Below are 21,114 nucleotides of genomic sequence, written 5' to 3' on the forward strand. Positions count from 1 at the left end.
ATGTATACACCTCCCCCTGTTGTTTGAAAAGTGTGAAGTTGAATAGCTGTATACACCTCCCCCTGTTGTTTGACAAGTGTGAAGTTGAATAGCTGTATACACCTCCCCCTGTTGTTTGACAAGTGTGAAGTTGTATAGCTGTATACACCTCCCCCTGTTGTTTGCACTCTTATCCACGTTGAGATTGTAGGTACAATTACCTGTATCGGAATGTGCAAGTGCTCGCCTGCGCACTTATTTTGTGTGTTTAACAATCAGATATGACATTTCATAAATCATCTTGTTGACTTACAACTGGGACAGGTAAATCATACCTGTAATTCTCAAGTGTTATATATGTTTGAACAGGTAAAAATTACCTTTAAGGGGCGACAAGATATTGTTTTATCAGTTCTTATCTGTCAGTGGCATCGTATCAGTGCGAATTCAAAATACAAATACCTCTGATCATTTAAAGCTCCAGGGCAGTCAAATGTTTAATTGGAAAAGTGGATCCATGTTGTAGTACTAAACATAATACTAGGTATATATCTTACATACAGGATAAACAGTCTTGACTCATTCACCCTTGAAATTACATAATGGACTATTCCAACCTTTGAATTGGAAGAGTTCAAATGTGTCTTCAGGGGTGAAATTGAGTTAACAGATCCATGTATAACCTAGATATTTGGTATATATTTCATATTGGCCATGGTAAGCTTAGGTCACTGTTCCATTTCCCTTTGACTATAATGCATTGATGATGTCATAAATACTAAAAAATAATTTAACTCAAAAAGTGATTGAAAACTTCTTTTGAGAGCTTACGAAAATGCTGTTTCCTCATTGAGGCACATATAGAGTACAAACAACCAGTGTCTCGATGAGAAGAATCTCATTCTGAACATTAATGATGTCATTATATTTCGTGCACACATGCATATGATGATGATGTCATTATATTTTGTGCACATGGTATAGCTGTATGCATTGTTGTCGACAGTAGATAACTGTCTAATGAATATAAGGTATATTTTTGGGGGAAATGAAGTTATTTTATTCTGTACTGCTAGTACTGTGAATCTGAGAAATCATAATTCATAATGTTTGATAATTTCACTGACAAATATATGTAAGTAATTATTTTATAGACTTAATTCTCCAGTCTTTTTTTTGGACAAATAACCATAAACAGACTTTGACCATTTCCATTTTCCACATGCAATAGCAGTTAAACTATATCTCATAACAAACTATATTTGTCTCCCATTTAATCTATTTATACTCTGACCTTGACCTATATGTAATCTTCATGTACAATCTGAAGTCTCGTGTTATTGGAACAAATTTATTGGTTAAGTATAGGCAGGTTTCAACTTGCTAAATATTGAATTAATTATTTCAAACTCCCTTTTTTTCCTTTATTAGATAAAAATGAAAAATTTAAAAACACAATTTAGTTATATGTTTCATAGGATAGGGTGGTATCATAAATATAATTAGCTTATAAATATATCCAAAGTTCTTATCAAACACATAATAAAAGTTTTAATGAAATATTATTTGAATTGTAAATTTGATATGAATTTTAATTTGAATTTCGATGTGAAAACAAATTTTCACATGGGCATTTATATATTAGAAGATATAATTTAAATTGGTGTCACTAAGCTTAAAGCTAGTAAGAATCTGAGCTTGATAAAACTGAGTTGAGGGCCTGCATTTATTAATACTGTGCTCAAACCAACTTTTTATCTTAATCTTGCATGTTTAACCATAGTCTAGACATTTGATAATTTATCAACAAAGCAAAGACCTGATCCTCAGAACGGAATTGGAGTTTGAGCATGAACAATATCTCGAAAGCTGGTCAAAAAATCAAAAATTGTCAAAATTCCTACAAAATCATTGGAAATATGTGAAAATTGAACATTTAATAATTAATCACCAAAACAAAGACCTGACCTTCAGCACAAAACTGAAGTTTTAACATGAACATGTTTTATTGAAAGCATGTGGTCTGAAGATCAAAAATTGCCAAAATTCCTCCAAAATCATTGAAAAAATGTGAAAATTTAATATTAATCACTGGAACAAGAAATTGCAGTCTTTGCATGAATACGGCAGTGAGTTTGAGCTTTGTTTGTTTGTTTGTTTGATTTTGTTTAACGTCCTATTAACAGCTAAGGTCATTTAAGGACGGCCTCCCCTGTGTGCAAGATGCATGCGTGTAGTGTATGTGTGTGTATTTTGGGAGGCTGCGATATGTTCGTGTTTGTCTCCTTGTGATAGCGCGGAACTGATGCCGACTTTATAGTGCTACCTCACTGAAACATACTGCCGAAGACACCCAGCAGGACGCCCCACCCGGTCACATTATACTGACAACGGGCGAACCAGTCGTCCCACTCCTAATTTGCTGAGCGTTAAGCAGGAGTAGAAACTACCATTTTTAAAGACTTTGGTATGTCTCGGCCAGGGGACAGAACCCAAAGCCTTCCTCACAGGGGCGAACGCTCAACAAATGGCCAAAAGTGAGGCATTGTCAAGGGAGACATTAGGAAAAAGAAAGTTATTTAGAAAGGAGAGAAGAGATAAGGTCCCAAATTTAGTCGCCTCTTACGATCATGCAATTGGGGGCAGCAGGTACAATTCTTACGCCCTACCTGCAGGGAAAGTGAGTTTGAGCATGAAAATAATTTCACAAAATTATCAAGAGGATGGGTTATCTATGGAATGTGTGAGGTGTAAACAAGAAGGTTGTGTGTTCCCAGTAGAAATGTGTGTACGGTGTGGTACTCAAGGAGGTGTACTTAGGATCAAGGAGCCGGCCATTTAACAGGCCTGATAAGGACAACACCGACACTCTGAGGCAAGAAGTCGGTCTGTCACAGGTTCAGAGTGTAAATTCCATGTTATCCAAGCATATCTAAGGGTATCATTCAATATTAATATTGATAATGTAATAAAATGAAAATCCATTAATTTTTAAATGGACAGGTTTAAACTTTGAACTCCTTTGAATTTATTTGAAATTTTAAAAGACGGATCTGAAATAAATTGAAATAAATTACTAACAAAATGAAATTCCATAAATTTTTAAATGGACAGGTTTAAATTTTGAACTCCTTTGAATTTAATTTAAAGTTTAAAAGATGGATACAAATGGCAACATATTTCACCATTTACAATTAAAAGTTATTATCATAGAAACAATGTAATAATGTGATATAATTAATATATAGAAGGAATGTTTAGGTGCTTATACATTGGTTGTGTCGACATGTGCAATAGATTTACCTGGTATCAGACTGATCATTTCAGTCTGCACAGCTGTACAAATGGATATCACCAGCAAGCTAACTCTCTTGAAGTTTTGTATGTGGCGCAATTAAGTGTCAGTTTACTAGAGTAAATTTGCAATAATCTAAATTTTTGAGGGGAAAAAGTTACTTCTAATTTTAATTACCAAAAACAAAATTGATGTAAGTCAGTTAAAATATGTCTTATTGGAACAGAAGTGTCTTTTGATTTCTTTTTCAAATTAAGGCAGTGATGAATTATTTGATCAAAGCGATTTTCCCAGACACTGTTTTGTTGAGAAGAATAAATTCAAAAAATATTTGAAAGTCTATGCCCTTCTTTTTGTGTTAATAGAAGTTGGCATGTATTATTATTGCAGTTAAAACCTGTATACATATAGATTGTTGTAAAAAGACATGGGAATGGTGATCGCCCTGTATAACTTCCACACGAGTAACATATGTACCTGTCCAGGTATGTAATTTGTTTCACCTGACATTCCTATAGTCCTCAATACACAAATATTTACTTTGAACCTAAATACCATTGTATGTCAATAACATGTGTATTTATTGTTGAAATACAGGTGAAAAGTATTGCCTGTCGAAAAAAAAATGTCAATAATTACAAATTGCGATTTGTAAGGAGTGGCTTTGTGTTGGAAACTTTAACAACTTGGGGGTTAAATATCTGAACAAAGATGTACAGAAGTTAATATTATTGTGACAGTATTATTGGCCATTCACAGGTACTTATATATATATTCAAATTTCAATGGAACTGTCCGAATCACACATAATATATGACATTTGTTCAGGTACTGTCAAACTTTGATCTTTCCAACTTTGCCAGACCATCAGGGAAAATTTGAAATATTGAGACTTCGACTCGCCGATGTTGAGCTTCGAACATTTTGAGATCCTGTATATATTAATTGAATAAGACCAAATGAGATAGTTAAGTGACGGAACACAATTTAAGGCAAACAAATTTAATTTGAAATCTATAAACATTAGAATCAATGAAAAACGAAAATTATGTTTCATATATTTAATTATACACTGCAGAACGTAGTTTGCACGTTTATGTGTTAAAGTGACCCTGGCAAATTTCAATGTTGTTGTAGTACAGAAACTTGATTGTTTTGAAACAGCGAGAAATCTGACTCATCAAAGTTTGATTTGTTGATGGAATATCAGTAATGTTGTATAACGTTGTAAACTTTCTGACTTTGCTTTAAGTTCGACACATAGAATTTGATCTCTACGTGTTTGACTGTAATGTTATACCCCCCAACAAGGAAGTTAAATTAGTGGGGGGAGGGGGGTTTCCTGGAATAAGCTTGTCTGTCTTGATACAATTTTTGTCTGTATTGCTCCTTGTAAACTTTATATCAAACAATAGGAGGAAATACACATATATCAAGGAGGATTTTTCAATTTCCTAATTTTCTCAAAATCCCAGACCATATGATACAATTGACTGACAATTTAAAGTTTTTTGTATCGCACTCGTTTAAAAACTGATATAATAGGGTTCAGTTTATCGACATGCATTCTACAATGGTAAAAGTACCTACAGGTATGTATAATAATAAATAGAAACACAAGGACTTTACAAAATATGTTGAATGCATGTTGATAGATAAGCCTTCTTTTATAAATGTGCTAATGTGATTTGATATTGGAAAATTTATTGAATTTTGGCCTCTTCTCCAGGGAATTCAAGCTGTATTCTTCCATTTTTTGTTTGATTTTTATAAATAAGACCAAATATTTTGCCCATTCAAAAAAACCTTGACAGTTGGTGACTGTGGTAAAGAAAGAAAAGTCCTCGATGTGTCAGATTATTGTGGTTGGCTGATGGCATAAGCTGTATATAAGCTTAAGGCCAAATGCAGACTTGAGGTTTCTCTTGTGAAACCAATTTCTATTATAAATACTTACCACAGTCATTAGGTGAGTTCCCTCCCAGCCTCCCCTTGTCTCCTTGGCTCTCACTTTTTTGGGCTTTGGAATTATGAAGTGGGAAGCATGGCTTCGTGTCTTAAATCACGTGCGTGAATACTGCCGTCTGATTGGTGGGTTTCCCAGGGGTTCCCCATGGGGGGAAAAATTCTTTATTTACGTATGTAAAGAGCCAAGTAAGGTTGGAATATGCATTATAATGACTGTGGTAACGTATTTTGAAATAGAAAAGTCTATTGTAATGTTTGATAATGTGTTTTAAAAAAAGTAGGATAAATTGGACAGCAAGCTGTGATCTGATAATAAGATAACATTAAATATTTTATCTAGAGCTACAACTGCAGGGCAGTTGTTTGTGAATTCCAGGTGGGAACAACATATAGATACTACATATAGACTAATAGTAGACATCAAAGGAAACTCAGGTAAACATGTACCTGTCCTTTGAGGGATTACATCGTTAGACACATGTGTCATGATCAGGTCGTGATGGATGTCAGATCTAGATCAGAAATTACTTTTTATTTATCGATGTTAATCACCTACATGTAGATTTAGGCTAAATTAATACAAATCTGTGTTTTTCCCTTTCTATCTACATTGTATACAAACAATTGCAATTTTTCCAAAACTGTTTTGAGCACATATTCTAAATTTTGTTTGTTTTGTTGAATTTGTTTTAGACAAGCTGTCGAACCCTAGCTGAAACAGTATCTCTTGATTATAACCTATAAGATATTGCTTTGATTTGATTTTTTCTGAACACTTACCTGAAATGCGTTGTTCTGAAAGCTGAAAGTGTTGTAACTGAACGCTGAAAGTGAAAAATTTGAATGACAAATGTGAAGAAAGATAAGAGCTGCTATGAGTATTGCGTACGGAGGTCGTTACGGTAATTAGTATTTGTAATCGAGTATGAAACTATATGATCAGGTCTTGTAAGAGTGATATGTCAGTAGGCTGTAGAAGTAAATGTTCATTATCCTTAGGCCAAATGAAAAAATATTTGTGTTTCCGCTAATCCTACCTACCCTAGATTTTTGTGCCTACCCTCAAGTTTTTATTGGCATTTAGTGATATGCACTGGTAGAGTCAGAACTCGATCATGCTCTATCGAAGCATAGAAAAAAATATTTTCAAAAATGAAAAAATTGCTTACCTATAGCTACCTATCCTATAATTGTTGGCCTTATCGGTGATTACAGGGGGGGAGTGAGGGGGTGGGTTGCGGTGGCCAAATGGTTAAGGCGTCTGACATTCTGCTACCACTATATAGCCCTCCACCACTGGATCGCAGGTTCGAGGCCTACGTGTGGCAGTGACGCCAGGTACTGGCCGTAGGTCTGTGTTTTTCTCCGAAAATTCAGCTTTCCTCCACCAACAAAACCTGGCAGGTTTTTGAATGACCTTGCTGTTAACAGGACATAAAACACAAACAAACCAAACAGAGATTACAGTCAAGGTTATTGAAATAAAATGACAATTCATTTTACAAAAAAAATATAAAAGAGATTCAGACTAAAGCAGTCATTTTTTTTTTCATCTTGTTATACTTTCAGTGATAAAACCAGTTGATAACAAAATAGGTTTTAATCTTCAGTTACCTGTCAAACTATAATTGACAAAATGTTTACCTGAAAAGTATGTACCTTTTGATATTAACTTAGTACATTGACATTTAAATACTCTGAACGACAGATGTATTTAATAAAAAATCATTTTCAATGGAATTGATCTGCTTGAAGGACTATCTGATAAGAAACGAAAAAAAATATATCTGGGTTTGTTGATAGTTTACACAAAGTTTGCATAACTTACGTGAAATAGACTATAACTCCACACCTTGGTACTGTTATATTTAGTATTGTGTGTCACTGTAGGGGACGGTTACTGAGTGATTCAACCATTTTCCTTTTGCATGCTAGCGCTGTCTTTTACAAGATTTTTTCTTGAAAGAGACATCAAAGGAAATTTTGTTATTAAGGTTTTTTCCATGTACTCGATCTGTTTAACCAACAATTGCAAAATTTTTATATGAGTAATTAATCGTCATTAATTATTATTGTTGGGAGTTGCGTACTATATTTTGGACTCGTAATGCCTTGTTTATTGGGGTTTAATGTTCCCACATCTGCCAGGGTCAAATGAAGGCGGGTACCTAGGGGAACACCATGGCCACCTGAAAAAGAACGAAAGTAGATAGAAAAGAAAGAAGACAGGCAAGATAGGAAAAGTAAAAGATCAGATTCGTTATATTTTGTTCGGAGGTGTTTGTCTACAATCACTAGCCAGCAGGTGAGGCCTTACATGGGGCAGATGCCAGGTACTGGGCACATGTTGGCTTTTAGGCCCCCGCCATAAAATTGGGGGGCATATAGTGTTGCCCATGTCTGTCCCGTCCCGTCCCCGTCCCGTCCCGTCCCAATGTATTGTAAACTTAGAACATCAAACACTGATACTAATTTCACATGGCGGCGAGTGTGGGGGGGGTTCTTGTCTTACAGTCATTTTCTGTGGTTTTTTTTAATGTACTTAGGTTTTTGTCCACCACCAAAACCTGGCTTGTCCTTACCAGTAAATGTTATAGGACGTAAAACACAAACAAACGTTCATTCTTTGTAATTATAAAGTTACACCTGTTGTATATCCATACGGTGACTGTCTATATTTTATGTCACACTACACTTTCAATTTTCTTTATCCAGGGGGGATAAGTAAGAGGAAGCTAACATTTTGCCTGGGATAGATTATAGAACTATGATGGTAGTTATATATAGAGTAACAGACGTCCGTGTTTGATCTACCTTTAAGTCTACCTGTACCTCCAGGTGTGGAAGCTATACAGATAAGGTATATATACAGATCAAACGCTTACAGGTATTTGGTCTGTGTCTATATACCTTTACCCTCAGGTGTGGAATGTAAAGGTATTAGGTCACGGTCATCAGGTAGACATACCTGTGTAACATGATGTAATAATAAGGTTACCTGTTAGCTATAGAGACTGAGCCTTTTAACACCTGTATGTTTAGCATACTGATGGGGTCATGATCATTAGCACTGGTAACATACACATAGCGTATGTATTGGACTCAAAATTGGCCCTACAAAATCTACGGATGAACATTTTGAAAAGTTGGTAATAAGATAAGTTTTCATCTATGAAAAGTACTATGTATTTAGTACATTGTTAGATAACGATACTGGTATTTTTTTGTTGGTTGATATCCTTATCATATCTATAGTGTAATTAATTGTAAAACTCTCCCATTATCTTGCAAGGTTTTTGTTTTCAGCTGTAGAAGATATGTAGAGGTTTTGAAAACAAAGTGTGTTTTCCCCACAAAATATGGTAAACAATTATCATTATCTGTGAGTCAATGTTGGCTGCAAAACAAATAATTCGGAATTAATGTACGATTTATAGCAAATATTGCATGCTAGTGTATTAATGATGATGATCTGATGATGTGGAAGATGAAATGATTCATTCAAAAATGTTGAAGAAAACACTAATTCAATAAAACACTGATTATAAACTACCATACATTTGAAGAAGCTTAAGTTAGCCCTGAAGTCAGATTTAAAATCTCGTGGCCAGCATTTCTGTCCAGTTTATATAATAAGAATGATGTGATAGTGTTGTGTGTGAAACAAGATGTCTTAAAGGCATGTACTTTAATTACTTTATGTCATGACAGGATGTGCACTTGCACTTGTTAATCCATTTCGGTTTTGGATACACCTTTATACAAAAATGTATCCAGGATTTTTTTAGCTGAGTTACGAGCAGTTGTCATTTGAAAGTGATATTAAAAGTCTACATTAATAATTATACAATGTTCTTCCATGAATACACCCATGACATGTATTTAAGGATTGACATTTATTTTGACGGCGTATACGGTTGTATGAACGCAGTTGGCAACAAACATATTCTATGGTGCGCATTAGCGCTCCATAAAAGATATGTTCGTTTCCAGCTGCGTTCATACTGCTGTATACGCCGTCAAAATGAAGGTCAATCCTTATATTCCCATTTAAAAACATGTTTAAATGCTATAGTACGCAGAAAAATGTTTAAGTGTGTTGCTAGGATGGTAACTACGGTAGCTGTGGCTGCTAGGACAATATAGTTCCAGGGAATCTACATCGATATATGAGTAAATTTAGAAAACATGCAATGAACAACACTGTTTTTTTTCCTTTCATGGTTTTTAAATTTTAAATTAAGCTATGTGAGAAGCCCTTCAATCTTTTCTATTCATTTACAACGATCGTCATGTATGCGCATTGACACACTGCTCATGGGGTGACGCATTGTTGATGTTACCGCCAAAGAAATTTGAATATGCATCCATGGAATAAGAAGTTTGTCAGCATTCTTTTGTTGTATCATTAGACATAATGGAATCTGAATATATTCTTTGTATCTAGATGGTGAATGATCTAAGCATTTGTTGTCATTTGACTGTTATCTTGCTGAAGCGTGAACGGCGCCATATTTGAAACAAGTATCAATCCGCCAAGCCTTTTTTCACTGGGTGTATGCTAATTTATACACAGTCAGATTTTACTAAGCTGAAGAAGGGAGACATGTAAATATTTGCACGCGAATTCACATATTTTGACTAATTATGACGTCATTAGATGATAATGAAATGAAGCCTTAGATTATATCACGACGTCAAAACTGGTTATTATTATTATTATTATAATTAAATGCTTAGCAGCCAATCAACACAGGATAGGTCATTAGGGCTGACAAATGGTCAACATGGTGACAGTGGATATACAATGCAAGATGGCAGAAATGATAGCACTTTTATATAACTGGTTACCAGTGTATTATTTATCCCATTCACCCCAAAAGTCGTGTTTGAACCTTACCAAATCAAAAATGTGGCAGGTCCAATTCAAATATATAGGGGTGAAAGGGTTAATGTCGTATTGTGGTCAGGAATATCTGTCTAATGGAAAAGAAGTCTTTTTTGTGATTAGGTGAAATAGAAGGCAAAATGTTATTACAGATTGGAAATGGGAAGAAAAAGGCTTGATTTTGTTGGAGAATGAGTGAAATATATTACTAGATTGTATGTAGCTTGTTGTGGTTTGGGTGAAATAGAAGGCATTATTTGAGAGTAATGTTAGCTTTTTACAGTGGATTTGTGTACAGAGGTAGGGCTCTGTCAATGTTAGTGTTGGTCAGTGTTAACGAGACTCCTGATCCTATTGTGTAATGTTGATACTTACACTGTGGGAGCGGACAGTAATCCCTTATGTCTACAACAAAGGCACATACAGGGGCAGGGGAGGTAATCGGTCCTCCTGAACTGTCCTAAAATTTTATAAATAAACTTGGAACAGCATTGGGAGAGATAAGACTTCATGCTAACAAACCCTAGTGGACACTGACACAGGGACAGTATCCTACACTGAAACAATATAACAGGGGAGATAATCCAGGGGAGATAATCCCATACACCTATTTACCATATTGTATGCTGACGCTATGCCATGTATATGTATGTATGTCCTACAGTGATGTTTTATTGAACAGTCCAGAATGAAATAATGGAAAGTTTCAAAATAAGACTCAGAAACGGGTAACAGATATTTAAAGTAGAAAGTTTGGCAAACCATTTAAGTATGACATTCTCTCTTACGTGTAAGCGAGCTAACCATTGTGTACATTTTGTATTTGTAGGAGTAAGTAATGGCTTACCAGGGAGGAGGAGGCGGAGGGGTCCAGAATTTATCTCGCCAACCCAGTCAGCAATCTCTGTCCCGCCCAAATCATAGGCGACACCCCCAGGATGACACACCCCATGGTTATCGGCAACAACCACAAGAAACTAACCCACAGCAGTCGCCGTACCCATCCCGAAATGACATTCAAAGGTCACAATCTCAGCATAATGTTTACCCCCAACAAAGCGGACATATTTCTCGCAACGCCAGCCGTCAGGAGGGTCGACAAGCGAGCGCACCCTCACACCATCAATCACAACCTGCCATGTATCATTCACAACAACAGGAGCTTCGACCATCACATCACCCGAGCGCGCCCGAAACCCAGTCACCTTATATGTCACATCTAGATCCAGGTCGTTATGGATCGCAGCAAATCATGAACGCCCAACAGTCACCCTACCCCTTACGCCATGAGCTCCGGCATGGTGAATCCAACCAGAGCCTGGTACGAGGAAGTAGACAGCAGTTAGCGGACCTCCCACAAGACCCCCAGAATCGAGGCGATAGGCAATTCACTTCTGGTCCTTCTGACCAGTATGCAACCGTTCAAAAACCCCATAGGGACCAGGGGCCTGTCCAGAGACTGTTCCCTGTGAATCACCACGAAAGTCACCAGACAATGCCCACACATTCCAGTCAAGCGTATCAATCTCAACCCCAGTCCGCATATGGTCATCATCAAAGTCACACATCTTTGTCCCCTGATGCGAGGCCCCAAGGGCCTGAGAGAGGACAAGAATCCTCTTACCCTCCTCATCCACCAGCCAATCAGCAGTCAGGGCAGGAAAGTGAAGCTCCACCTCCTTATTATAGCCGTGGGCACAGTCGGGAGTCATCTTACGTGCCCCAGCCTGACCTTTCACCTCCACCACAGAACTTTGCGCAATCCCAACCTTTTCATTCCCAGCCTTCCTACCTTGGCAGTGAGCAAGGCCAGGCCCCTTCGGAGGGGAAGTACTCGCCGGCTAGGGCTGAGAGTCAGCACATAGCATCCCATCTTGCCCGGAATGAGAGTTCCCGCACACAACAGTCAATCCGCAGTCACCACTCCCGGGCTAGTAGTTTGAGTAATACTCCACCCATACCTGAGGGTAAGTAGTGAACAACTCCAATTACCAAGTGTTACTTCTCCAATACGAAAAGGATCATCTTTATACATCTCCTATATCCAATAATAAACTTTTGCTAATATCCTATAGCTAATAGTTAGTATTAAGCATCTACCATACATGTACCAGTTAAACTGGTGCTGATGACGGCCCACCTAATTGACTGAAACATGTGAACTGGATTAAATTAAATTAGCAGAGATTTCCTATTTGATGTTTTCTGGTCATCTCTTCTTTAGAGTTTTGATAACTCTTTTGGCCGGACTAGTGAATTCCATTTAGGAATCCATTAACTGAGGTACGCAGACCTTCGCTGAACATTCACTAACAGACGTTGAATCTCATTTTCCCTAGTTTCAGTAAAACTACTGTTTACCCGGACATTTTATTCGTAGTTTAACGTTCGCCTTTTCACCCTTTATAACGAGGGCATTCGGCAAATTTATCATGACGGTGAATATCAGTACACTGCAATTATATATACTTCATGTTAACCAGGAAACTTTCGCTCTGTAAAATATTCACCCTTTGCTGAAAAAATTCATTTTCGCTTTGTGTTGATTTCCCCAGTCACACATAATAACTACACAGTGCATGTACAGTGTACTAATATTTGCTGTAATGACAAAAGTCAAAAGTTAAACTGCAGCGATAATTTTCCAGTATACAGTATTAATTGGGCGAACTTAGATTTACTGGTGAAGGGCGCATATTTATCTGGGCGAAAATTTCCCAGTGTACAGTATTACTCTCTACCTTACCTGACTGTAAACCTTTACCTTCGTTAGTAAATGAGACGAAGTGTTTGATATTTCATTCGACCATACTCAATGATGATTATAAAATTCTTCTCATATTACAGTATACCGGAAAATTTATGCCCAGTCAAACTTTTCCCACAGTCAAACTTTCGCCCAGTCAAACTTTATGCCCAGTCAAACTTTCGCCCCGTCAAACTCCCCCCCCACCCCCATCAAACTTTCGTCCTGTCAAACTTTTCGCCCAGTCAAACAACTTTCGCCCCGTTAAACTTTCGCCCCATCAAACTTTCGCCCAGTCAAACAACTTTCGCCCAGTCTAACAACTTTCGCCCAGTCAAACTTTCGCCCCATCAAACTTTCCCCCAGTCAAACTTTCGCCCAGTCAAACATTTCCCCAGTCAAACTTTTGCCCTAACCTGTAAAATCTGTATTTGCCCAGTGTTAATTTCACCCTTCACATTTGACCGCTATAGTTTACTAATGTTGGCATTTACGATAAATTTCGCCATCATAACTGAGGGCGAAAAAGAGGCAGTATATTTGATCAAAGAAACACAAATAATCTAAATTTAAGGAAAGTCTGGAGGGGATACAACAGTTAAATACCATAGTAGCAAATAGAAAATAGAAATTAAGTTTTCATTAGGTGACACTTGCTAATGACTAACTCTGATGCCACAGTTAAAATAGAAAATTTACAAATAGTACAAGGTATGATATTTTACCAATGGTATATAAAGATGAAAATTAACCCATACAATTTTGTGTTCCAGTGCGAGGCAAGGAGGCATCCCACATCATAGATTTACTACAGCGTGAAATCGTCTACATCACAGGTAAACTCAATCACCTGGTAATCTTACCTGGGAATTAACTTAAATATCAAAGAGTTGGGAATTTGTTCAGCACTTCTATTATCATAGATGAATACTTAAAACTTATAAGTATTTATTTCTATTTTTAAAAATCTTAGCATTAGCACAAAAGACATTAAATTGCTATTAATATAAAATGTATTTGTAGTAGATGGACAAAAGGTGAAGAAATTTGTCAGAAACTAATGTGGTTCATATATAATATCAGTGAGGATTAGTAGCTGTGAAATTATCGCAGCAGTATATGTTCCTTCAAAATACGATGAAACTTGTCTATTCTGACCCCTTAAAATTCTTTTTCTCAAAAGAATAGATTTTGTTTTAAAAAAAACCCACCAAATAAGACCTGTATATTTCAATATCTTGTCATATTTTATCAGTATCTTAATGTGTCCAACAGGGCCTTAGATTAAACATATTTCAATAACCTTGAATAAAATATTTGAGAAGGATCTTGGTTTGAGACATATGAAATAAAAATATTTGCAATAGAATTTGAGAAATGTACAAAATGTTAAAAAGAAGAATCAGGTTTGACCTAAATGATGTAATATACGTTATTGTGTCATACAACAGGAGGTAGGGATCGTAACGGAGGGCCTGTTGTGACATTCCCCGGTCACCTGCCCCATCCGGAGCCCTCGCAGCACGACATCATGACATGTCTCCAGTACTATGTTCAGATTCCAAGGTAGGTAACTCTGTCATCCTTCCAGACATAGGCATTCATAAACTTAAATCAATGTCATTGGAAGGCTGAAACAAAAATATTGTTTGTTGCCCATTTTAATTACCGAAGAGGGCATTATGTGTTTAACTTTTTCGTAGGTTCATTTTTCTGTACATTAAAACACTATTGTTTCACTTAACATTACCTGGTAAGCTCAATTTTCAGAAAAAGCGAAATTGTTTTATATACAAGTCCTAAATTGTCTGTCTGTATATTAAAACATCTTTGTTTTACTTAACATTACGGGTAAGCTCAATTTTTAGCTAAGGTGGAGCTGCTAGCTATTGTTTTATATACAAGTCCTAAATTGTCTGTCTGTATATTAAAACATCTTTGTTTTACTTAACATTACTGGGTAAGCTCAATTTTTAGCTAAGGCGGAACCACTAGCTATTGTTTTATATTCAAGTCCCAAAGTCATCAAACTACATTTTTGATACAATGTGATGATTAATACATCCATATATGAAATACAGGTCACTGTGACCTATATTTTCTAATTCATTGAAGTTTGTTTGACTTAAAATTTAGCTCCGTTTATTTGGTTTAATGTTGTGTTTATAGCTCTGTTCCATCAAAGGTGGGAGCAGCTAGGGGCATACGTTTGTTTTACAAACATTTTCTGTATTATTCATCCTTTTGCTATATAAGTTAGTTAAGGTTTCCCGTACCACAACTTAGAACTGAAACTATGCATTGGAAATGTTTTTTTCCCGGCAGGACAGTAGCTTTGATAAATCGTTCCTGAAAAGAAAACCATATCTTGCGGGATTTTAATGAAAAAAAATAAAACTGAAATGAACAAAATGTAATCAATAACAGTGTTTGAATGTTAAAAAATACCGGCGGACTAGACTGGGATTCAAACCCTGGACTTAAGATTGTCATGCTATTGCTCTACCAAGTCAATGGAAGTGGTCTGACCCAAATAAGCTACAGTTATATCCAAAACAAAATGTAATTGAGGTTAATGTATATATATGAAAAACCACAATGTGGTGGGACAGGAATCCTTAAGATGATTAAAAATTAACAAAATAAAAAAAAAAAAAAAAAAAAAAAAAAAAAAAAAAAAAAAAGTACTAGGCAGTTTAATTATCATTGCTCAACTAGAGGTTTCCAAAATTTAAATAATTTTTATTTCTTAATTTATTGGTTTGTATGTGACCAGTCAAATTCAATTCTACTGCTCTATTAATGTTGATGGCTTTTTTTGTGTTACAGTGAGGAGTCGAAGTGTCGAGGATTCACTGCTGTTGTTGACAGTCGGGACGGATCATGGCCAAATATGGTCACTGTGCTAGGGTGTCTCAAGGTCAGTGAAAGTCATTGGATTTTATGCAAGAGCAACTCTGTGTTACTTACATATTTTGTTTTTTGTAATTTTTCAGAAATGATTCTCCAAATATTTTACAGAGAAGATGCTGAAATCATATTTCCAACAATACCAACTGCAAAATATACTCTATACCGAGAAGTTTTCCCCCAGTCAAATTTTCGCCTTTCGATGGTAAAACCCGTAATTCGCCCGTCACATTTAACTACTTTGTATTTTATGTTGTTTATACATGTCTATATGTTTGCTGTACTGATTAATTTGCCCTCCTTACGGAGGCGAAAAAGGCAAAAATTAAACTGCAGCGAAAAATTCCCGATATACAGTATGGCCAAGCCCTGTTAACCAGCCATCACAAATGAGGCTCATATACAGCCATCTCAAAACCAGCCAATGTTTTGGGAACAAAAATGTCTGGATTACCAACCCTTCACTTGCTTGTACTTGTATGCATTTGAAAACCAATGGTTTATTAAGATATCAGACTAATTTTGAAACCTGCTTTTTATTTTTCAGAAAATGTACCAATGGTTTATTAAGATATCAGACTAATTTTGAAACCTGCTTTTTATTTTTCAGAAAATGTTGGGAGAATACATTAAACAGGTGCTAGTGATCAAGTCAGACCCAAATATAGACAGGAAGTCCAGTAATCAGAGCTTCCGAAGGGACAGGAACAGTCCAAACTTAGAGGTAAGGGTACCAAGGTCAAGGTCAAATATAGACAGGAAGTCCAGTAGTCCGAGCTTCCGAAGGGACAGGAACAGTCCAAACTTAGAGGTAAAGGTACCAAGGTCAAGGTCAAATATAGACAGGAAGTCCAGTAGTCAGAACTTCCGCAGAGACAGGAACGGTCCAAACTTAGAGGTAAGGCTATCAAGATCAAGGTCAAATATAGACAGGAAGTCCAGTATTCAGAGCTTCCGCAGGGACAGGAACAGTCCAAACTTAGAGGTAAAGGTACCAAGGTCAATGTCAAATATAGACAGGAAGTCCAGTAGTCAGAACATCCGCAGAGACAGGAATGGTCCAAACTTAGAGGTAAGGCTATCAAGGTCAAGATCAAATATAGACAGGAAGTCCAGTAGTCAGAGCTTCCACAGGGACAGGAACAGTCAAAACTTAGAGGTAAGGCTACCAAGGTCAAGGTCAAATATAGACGGGAAGTCCAGTAGTCAGTGCTTCCGAAGGGACAGGAACGGTCCAAACTTAGAGGTAAGTCTACCAAGGTCAAATATAGACAGGAAGTCCAGTAGTAAGAGCATCCACAGTGACAGGAACAGTCTACACTTAGAGGTAAGGCTATCAAGGTCAAACATAGACAGGAAGTCCAGTAGTCAGAGTTTCCGCAGGGACATGAACAGTATAAACTTGGGCTACCAAGGTCAAATATAGACAGAAAGTCAAGTAGTCAAGAGCTTCCGTAGGGACAGGAACAGTCCAAACTTAGAGGTAAGGGTACCAGGGTCAAGGTCAAATATAGACAGGAAGTCCAGTAGTTAGAGCATCCATTGGGACAGGAACAGGACAAGGTTAAAGGTAAGGGTACCAAGGTCAAGGTCAAATATAGGCAGGAAGTCCAGTAGTCAGAGCTTCCCAAGGGACAGGAACATAGATGTAGGTCACATAAAGAACATAGGTCCTTTTAGAAATATCTAAAAAATCTCATTTTCTTTTATTTATGATGTTCCTGTAAACCAGGATATTTTTTCTGTGATTCAATTTTACTTTTTTATCTCCTTAAGGAGGGCAAATTTATCATGGTAGCGAATGTTTACACACAGTATACAGTATATAGATATAACATTTGAAGGACAATATTAACGCTATGCGAATACAGGTTTCACATTGTAGGGTTGACTGTGACACTTTTTCTCGATATGTTTACTGAATGATATATTAATAATAAATACATAACAAAATTGTGTTATATTAATATCTTGTTTTTTTTCTCCAAGTTTTTGTCTACTTACTGCTAATAATTGTTTGTTTGTTTTTTCCAGCCACAGTTTATTTCTGTAAACCGTCTCTACGAGTTCGTGGACAAAAAGGAACTAACCGGTATGTTTGGTGGTCATCTGTCCTATCACCATGGTGTCTGGCTCAAAAATAGACAGGTGAGTAATCAATTTCCAGGTTCCAAAAATAGAAATATGGATAACATCTCTTCCTGGATAAAAATAAATAGATTGAAAATATCTCTTTAGGTGACAAACCTAGACAGGAAATATTACTTGAGGGACAAAATAACAATGTATGATAGGTAGGAAAAATCTCTTCAGGGTAAAAAACCCCCAGATGGGGAACCATTCTGGTATAAACACAGTTTAATATTATCTGTTCAGTGACAAATGCAGGTGGGAAATATCTGTTCAGTGACAAAACAGGTGGGAAATATCTGTTCAGTGACAAAACAGGTGGGAAATATCTGTTCAGTGACAAAACAGGTGGGAAATATCTGTTCAGTGACAAAACAGGTAGGAAATATCTGTTCAGTGACAAAACAGGTAGAAAATCTCTCTTTAGAGACAAACACAGGTAGGAAATAACACTTCTGTGACAAACACAGGTGGGATATATATCTTCAGGGAGAAACATAGACAGGTTGGAAATATCTCTTCTGTGATAGAACAGGTGTGAAATAGCTCTTATGTGCACTAATTAAGGTAGGTGGGTATTTTTTTTCCAAACACCAAAGGTGTTATACGAGGGAAAAGATAAGCTTGTCTTTGCCTACCTAGGGAGAGACAGTTCACACACAGGTGTGACAGAGGCTGTAAATCTCTTCATTCACAAATTAAGACAGGTGGAAATGTTTTTCTGAGCACAAACGTAGGCAGAATTGTAATATATTTCTTGGTGACAAAAATAAACAGATTGTTTATTCCAGGTAATGTATTCTCAAGGGAGTTCATCAGAAGACTTCCAACATTTAAATTGCTTTGACTATTTATAGGACCTGGAGAAGTTCATTCGTGAGTCGAGGGCTGCTGCGTCTCATCTGGACACTGCCGAAGCACAGATACAACAGGCGTACTCCAAAAAGGACTCGTCTAGTCCGCTCGAGTCGCTACGACAACATCGCTACTTTCAGGACTCCATCATGTCTGTACCAACACAGGTCATCAGAGACGGTAAGTGAACGTCACCGCGCCATTGTCAGTTTTTGACAAGAACAAATCCATTGCAGATTTTTATATCCTATCGCTCAGCGGTTAAAGTTACATGATGTAAGATTTACGAAAAATTGTTGGGATATTTTGTTCACAATCTCAAAAATACAAAAAAGTACATTGATTAAAGAAGGCTAAGGCGCTACTTTTTTCCATGCAAACATTTTTTTGTGAAGATGTGTCAACAGACAAATTCTGATTTGCTTTCAGAAAGATTAATAGAATCTCCCCTAACTGTGATGGTTTGAAAGTTACCAGCAGTGCAATGTAAACTCCTTGGAAAACTGATTGTGATGTCGTAAATGTCTTATGTTTCGCTGATGTCATCTCTGGGTTACTTGCTGTTGTACTCGTTTATGTAACGTCACGTCTGTCGTACCTGAGAAGATGGCAGAGAGTTATATCCTTAGGGGTGATACAGAATTGTTTAAGAGAAAAAGTACGAGACAATTCTGAATGATGAGTGAAAACTTTTCCCCTGAACTAGTTTTAATACTGTTACAGGTGGTGAGTTACTGTCCCAGCTACGCCGCCACCGTGATCCCCCGCAGGGACAAGACAAAGACTCAGTGTGGACGCTGGACGACCTTGAAGCTCAGAAGCAGGTGAAACGGCTGATCCAGTACATAGAGAACCGTGTGGAGAAACTACAGAACTATCTGGAGAATCGTGACCGCACACTCAGTCTGAACCTCCAGTATGAGGAATTACATCGGGACATCAAAACGGTATGTAGGGTACATAGAGTGGTCAATCACTCATTCACCCCTGAAGACACATTTGAACTCTTCCAATTCAAAGGTTGGAATAGTTCATTATGAAATTTCAGGGGTGAATGAATTAAGTAAAGGAAACCACTACATCGGTTACAATCGCCAAGAAGAGTTCCACTCCGAGTTTTTAGCTCACCTGGTTCGATGGACCATGGTGAGCTTATGCCATACCGCAGCGTCCGTCGTCCGTCCGTCAACTTTTCCTTTAAAACACTACTAGTCATGAACGACAGAGCAGAGTTTGACCAAATTTGGTTAGAAGCATCCTTGGGAGGAAGGGGAACAAATTTTGTATAAATGGTGGGTCTGGCCCCCCTCCCCGGGGGCTGAGGGGCGGGGCCCAATAGGGGAAATAGAGGTAAAACCTTTATAATCCTTCTACCATAGGGATTAAGGGATTTTATCCTAATTCAGTCTGGAGCATCCTTGGGCAAAAGGGACTCAATTTCGTATAAACAGCGAATGTGGCCCCCCTGGGGGCAGAAAGGAGGGGCCCAGTAGGGGAAACATAGCAAATTCTTCAAAATCCTTCTTCTTCTGTAGGAATGACAGGATTTTGTCCAAATTTGGTATGAAGCACCCTTGGTTGAAGGGGAACCAATTTTTTTATAAACAGTGTGTCTGACCCCCCTGGAGGTAGAGAGGTAAAACCTTCAAAATCCTTCTACCATAGGGGTTAAGGGATTTTATCCTTATTTAGTCTGGAGCATCCTTTAGCCAAGGTGACTCAATTTTGTATAAGCAGTGGGTGTGGTCTCCCAGGGGGCAGAAGGGCGGGGACCAATAGGAGAAATAGAGGTAAAACCTTTAAAATCCTTCTTCGACCATCGGGATTAAGAGATTTTATCCTTATTTAGTCTTGAGCATCCTTGGGTCCTTGTATAATTGGTGGGTATGACCCCCCCCTAGGGGCATAGGGATGGGGCTCTGTTTGAAGTTTGTTCTCGCTATATCTCAAGTACTGGATGGATCTTTCTGAAATTTTATATGTACTTACAGCACCTACCATGGATACTCCAACAATGTTAGAGGTTTTACACGGCGAAAAACTTTTGACAGGCGCCGCGTAACCTCTAACTGCCCATAGCTGATTTTCCCGATGCTGACTATCACATTTTCAAAGTTCGGATTAAGAAAGAGTATATCGTGTTTACATACATTTAAATGGTCAAAAGGGTCCAATAAATATTCCTTTCCATAAATCCATGATTATATGAGAAAAATTTCATGTCAAAGACATAAATAATGAGTTTTTCCTCATTCGAAGCGAAGCAGACAGCATTTGCCATGATTTTTCCGGTTAATACAAAAATGGATTACATGTAATGTTTCACAAGCGGAATACAAACAA

At 37.2% G+C, this 21,114-nt stretch overlaps 1 protein-coding gene across 1 annotated transcript in view; it reads left to right on the forward strand.

Moving 5' to 3' along the window:
- Positions 1 to 21,114, forward strand: part of LOC110458512 (titin-like) — a 483,136-nt gene that overhangs the window by 11,844 nt on the left and 450,178 nt on the right. Inside the window, exons 3-10 of the mRNA XM_021510245.1 lie at positions 10,960 to 12,097; positions 13,650 to 13,712; positions 14,328 to 14,442; positions 15,706 to 15,796; positions 16,397 to 16,597; positions 17,821 to 17,934; positions 18,774 to 18,951; positions 19,495 to 19,718. Of these exons, the coding sequence (XP_021365920.1) occupies positions 10,969 to 12,097; positions 13,650 to 13,712; positions 14,328 to 14,442; positions 15,706 to 15,796; positions 16,397 to 16,597; positions 17,821 to 17,934; positions 18,774 to 18,951; positions 19,495 to 19,718 (2,115 nt within the window). The 5' untranslated portion in view covers positions 10,960 to 10,968. The remainder of the gene's footprint in view (positions 1 to 10,959; positions 12,098 to 13,649; positions 13,713 to 14,327; positions 14,443 to 15,705; positions 15,797 to 16,396; positions 16,598 to 17,820; positions 17,935 to 18,773; positions 18,952 to 19,494; positions 19,719 to 21,114) is intronic.

This window comes from Mizuhopecten yessoensis, unplaced genomic scaffold (assembly GCF_002113885.1).
Source record: "Mizuhopecten yessoensis strain PY_sf001 unplaced genomic scaffold, ASM211388v2 scaffold9639, whole genome shotgun sequence".
NCBI lineage: Eukaryota > Metazoa > Mollusca > Bivalvia > Pectinida > Pectinidae > Mizuhopecten > Mizuhopecten yessoensis.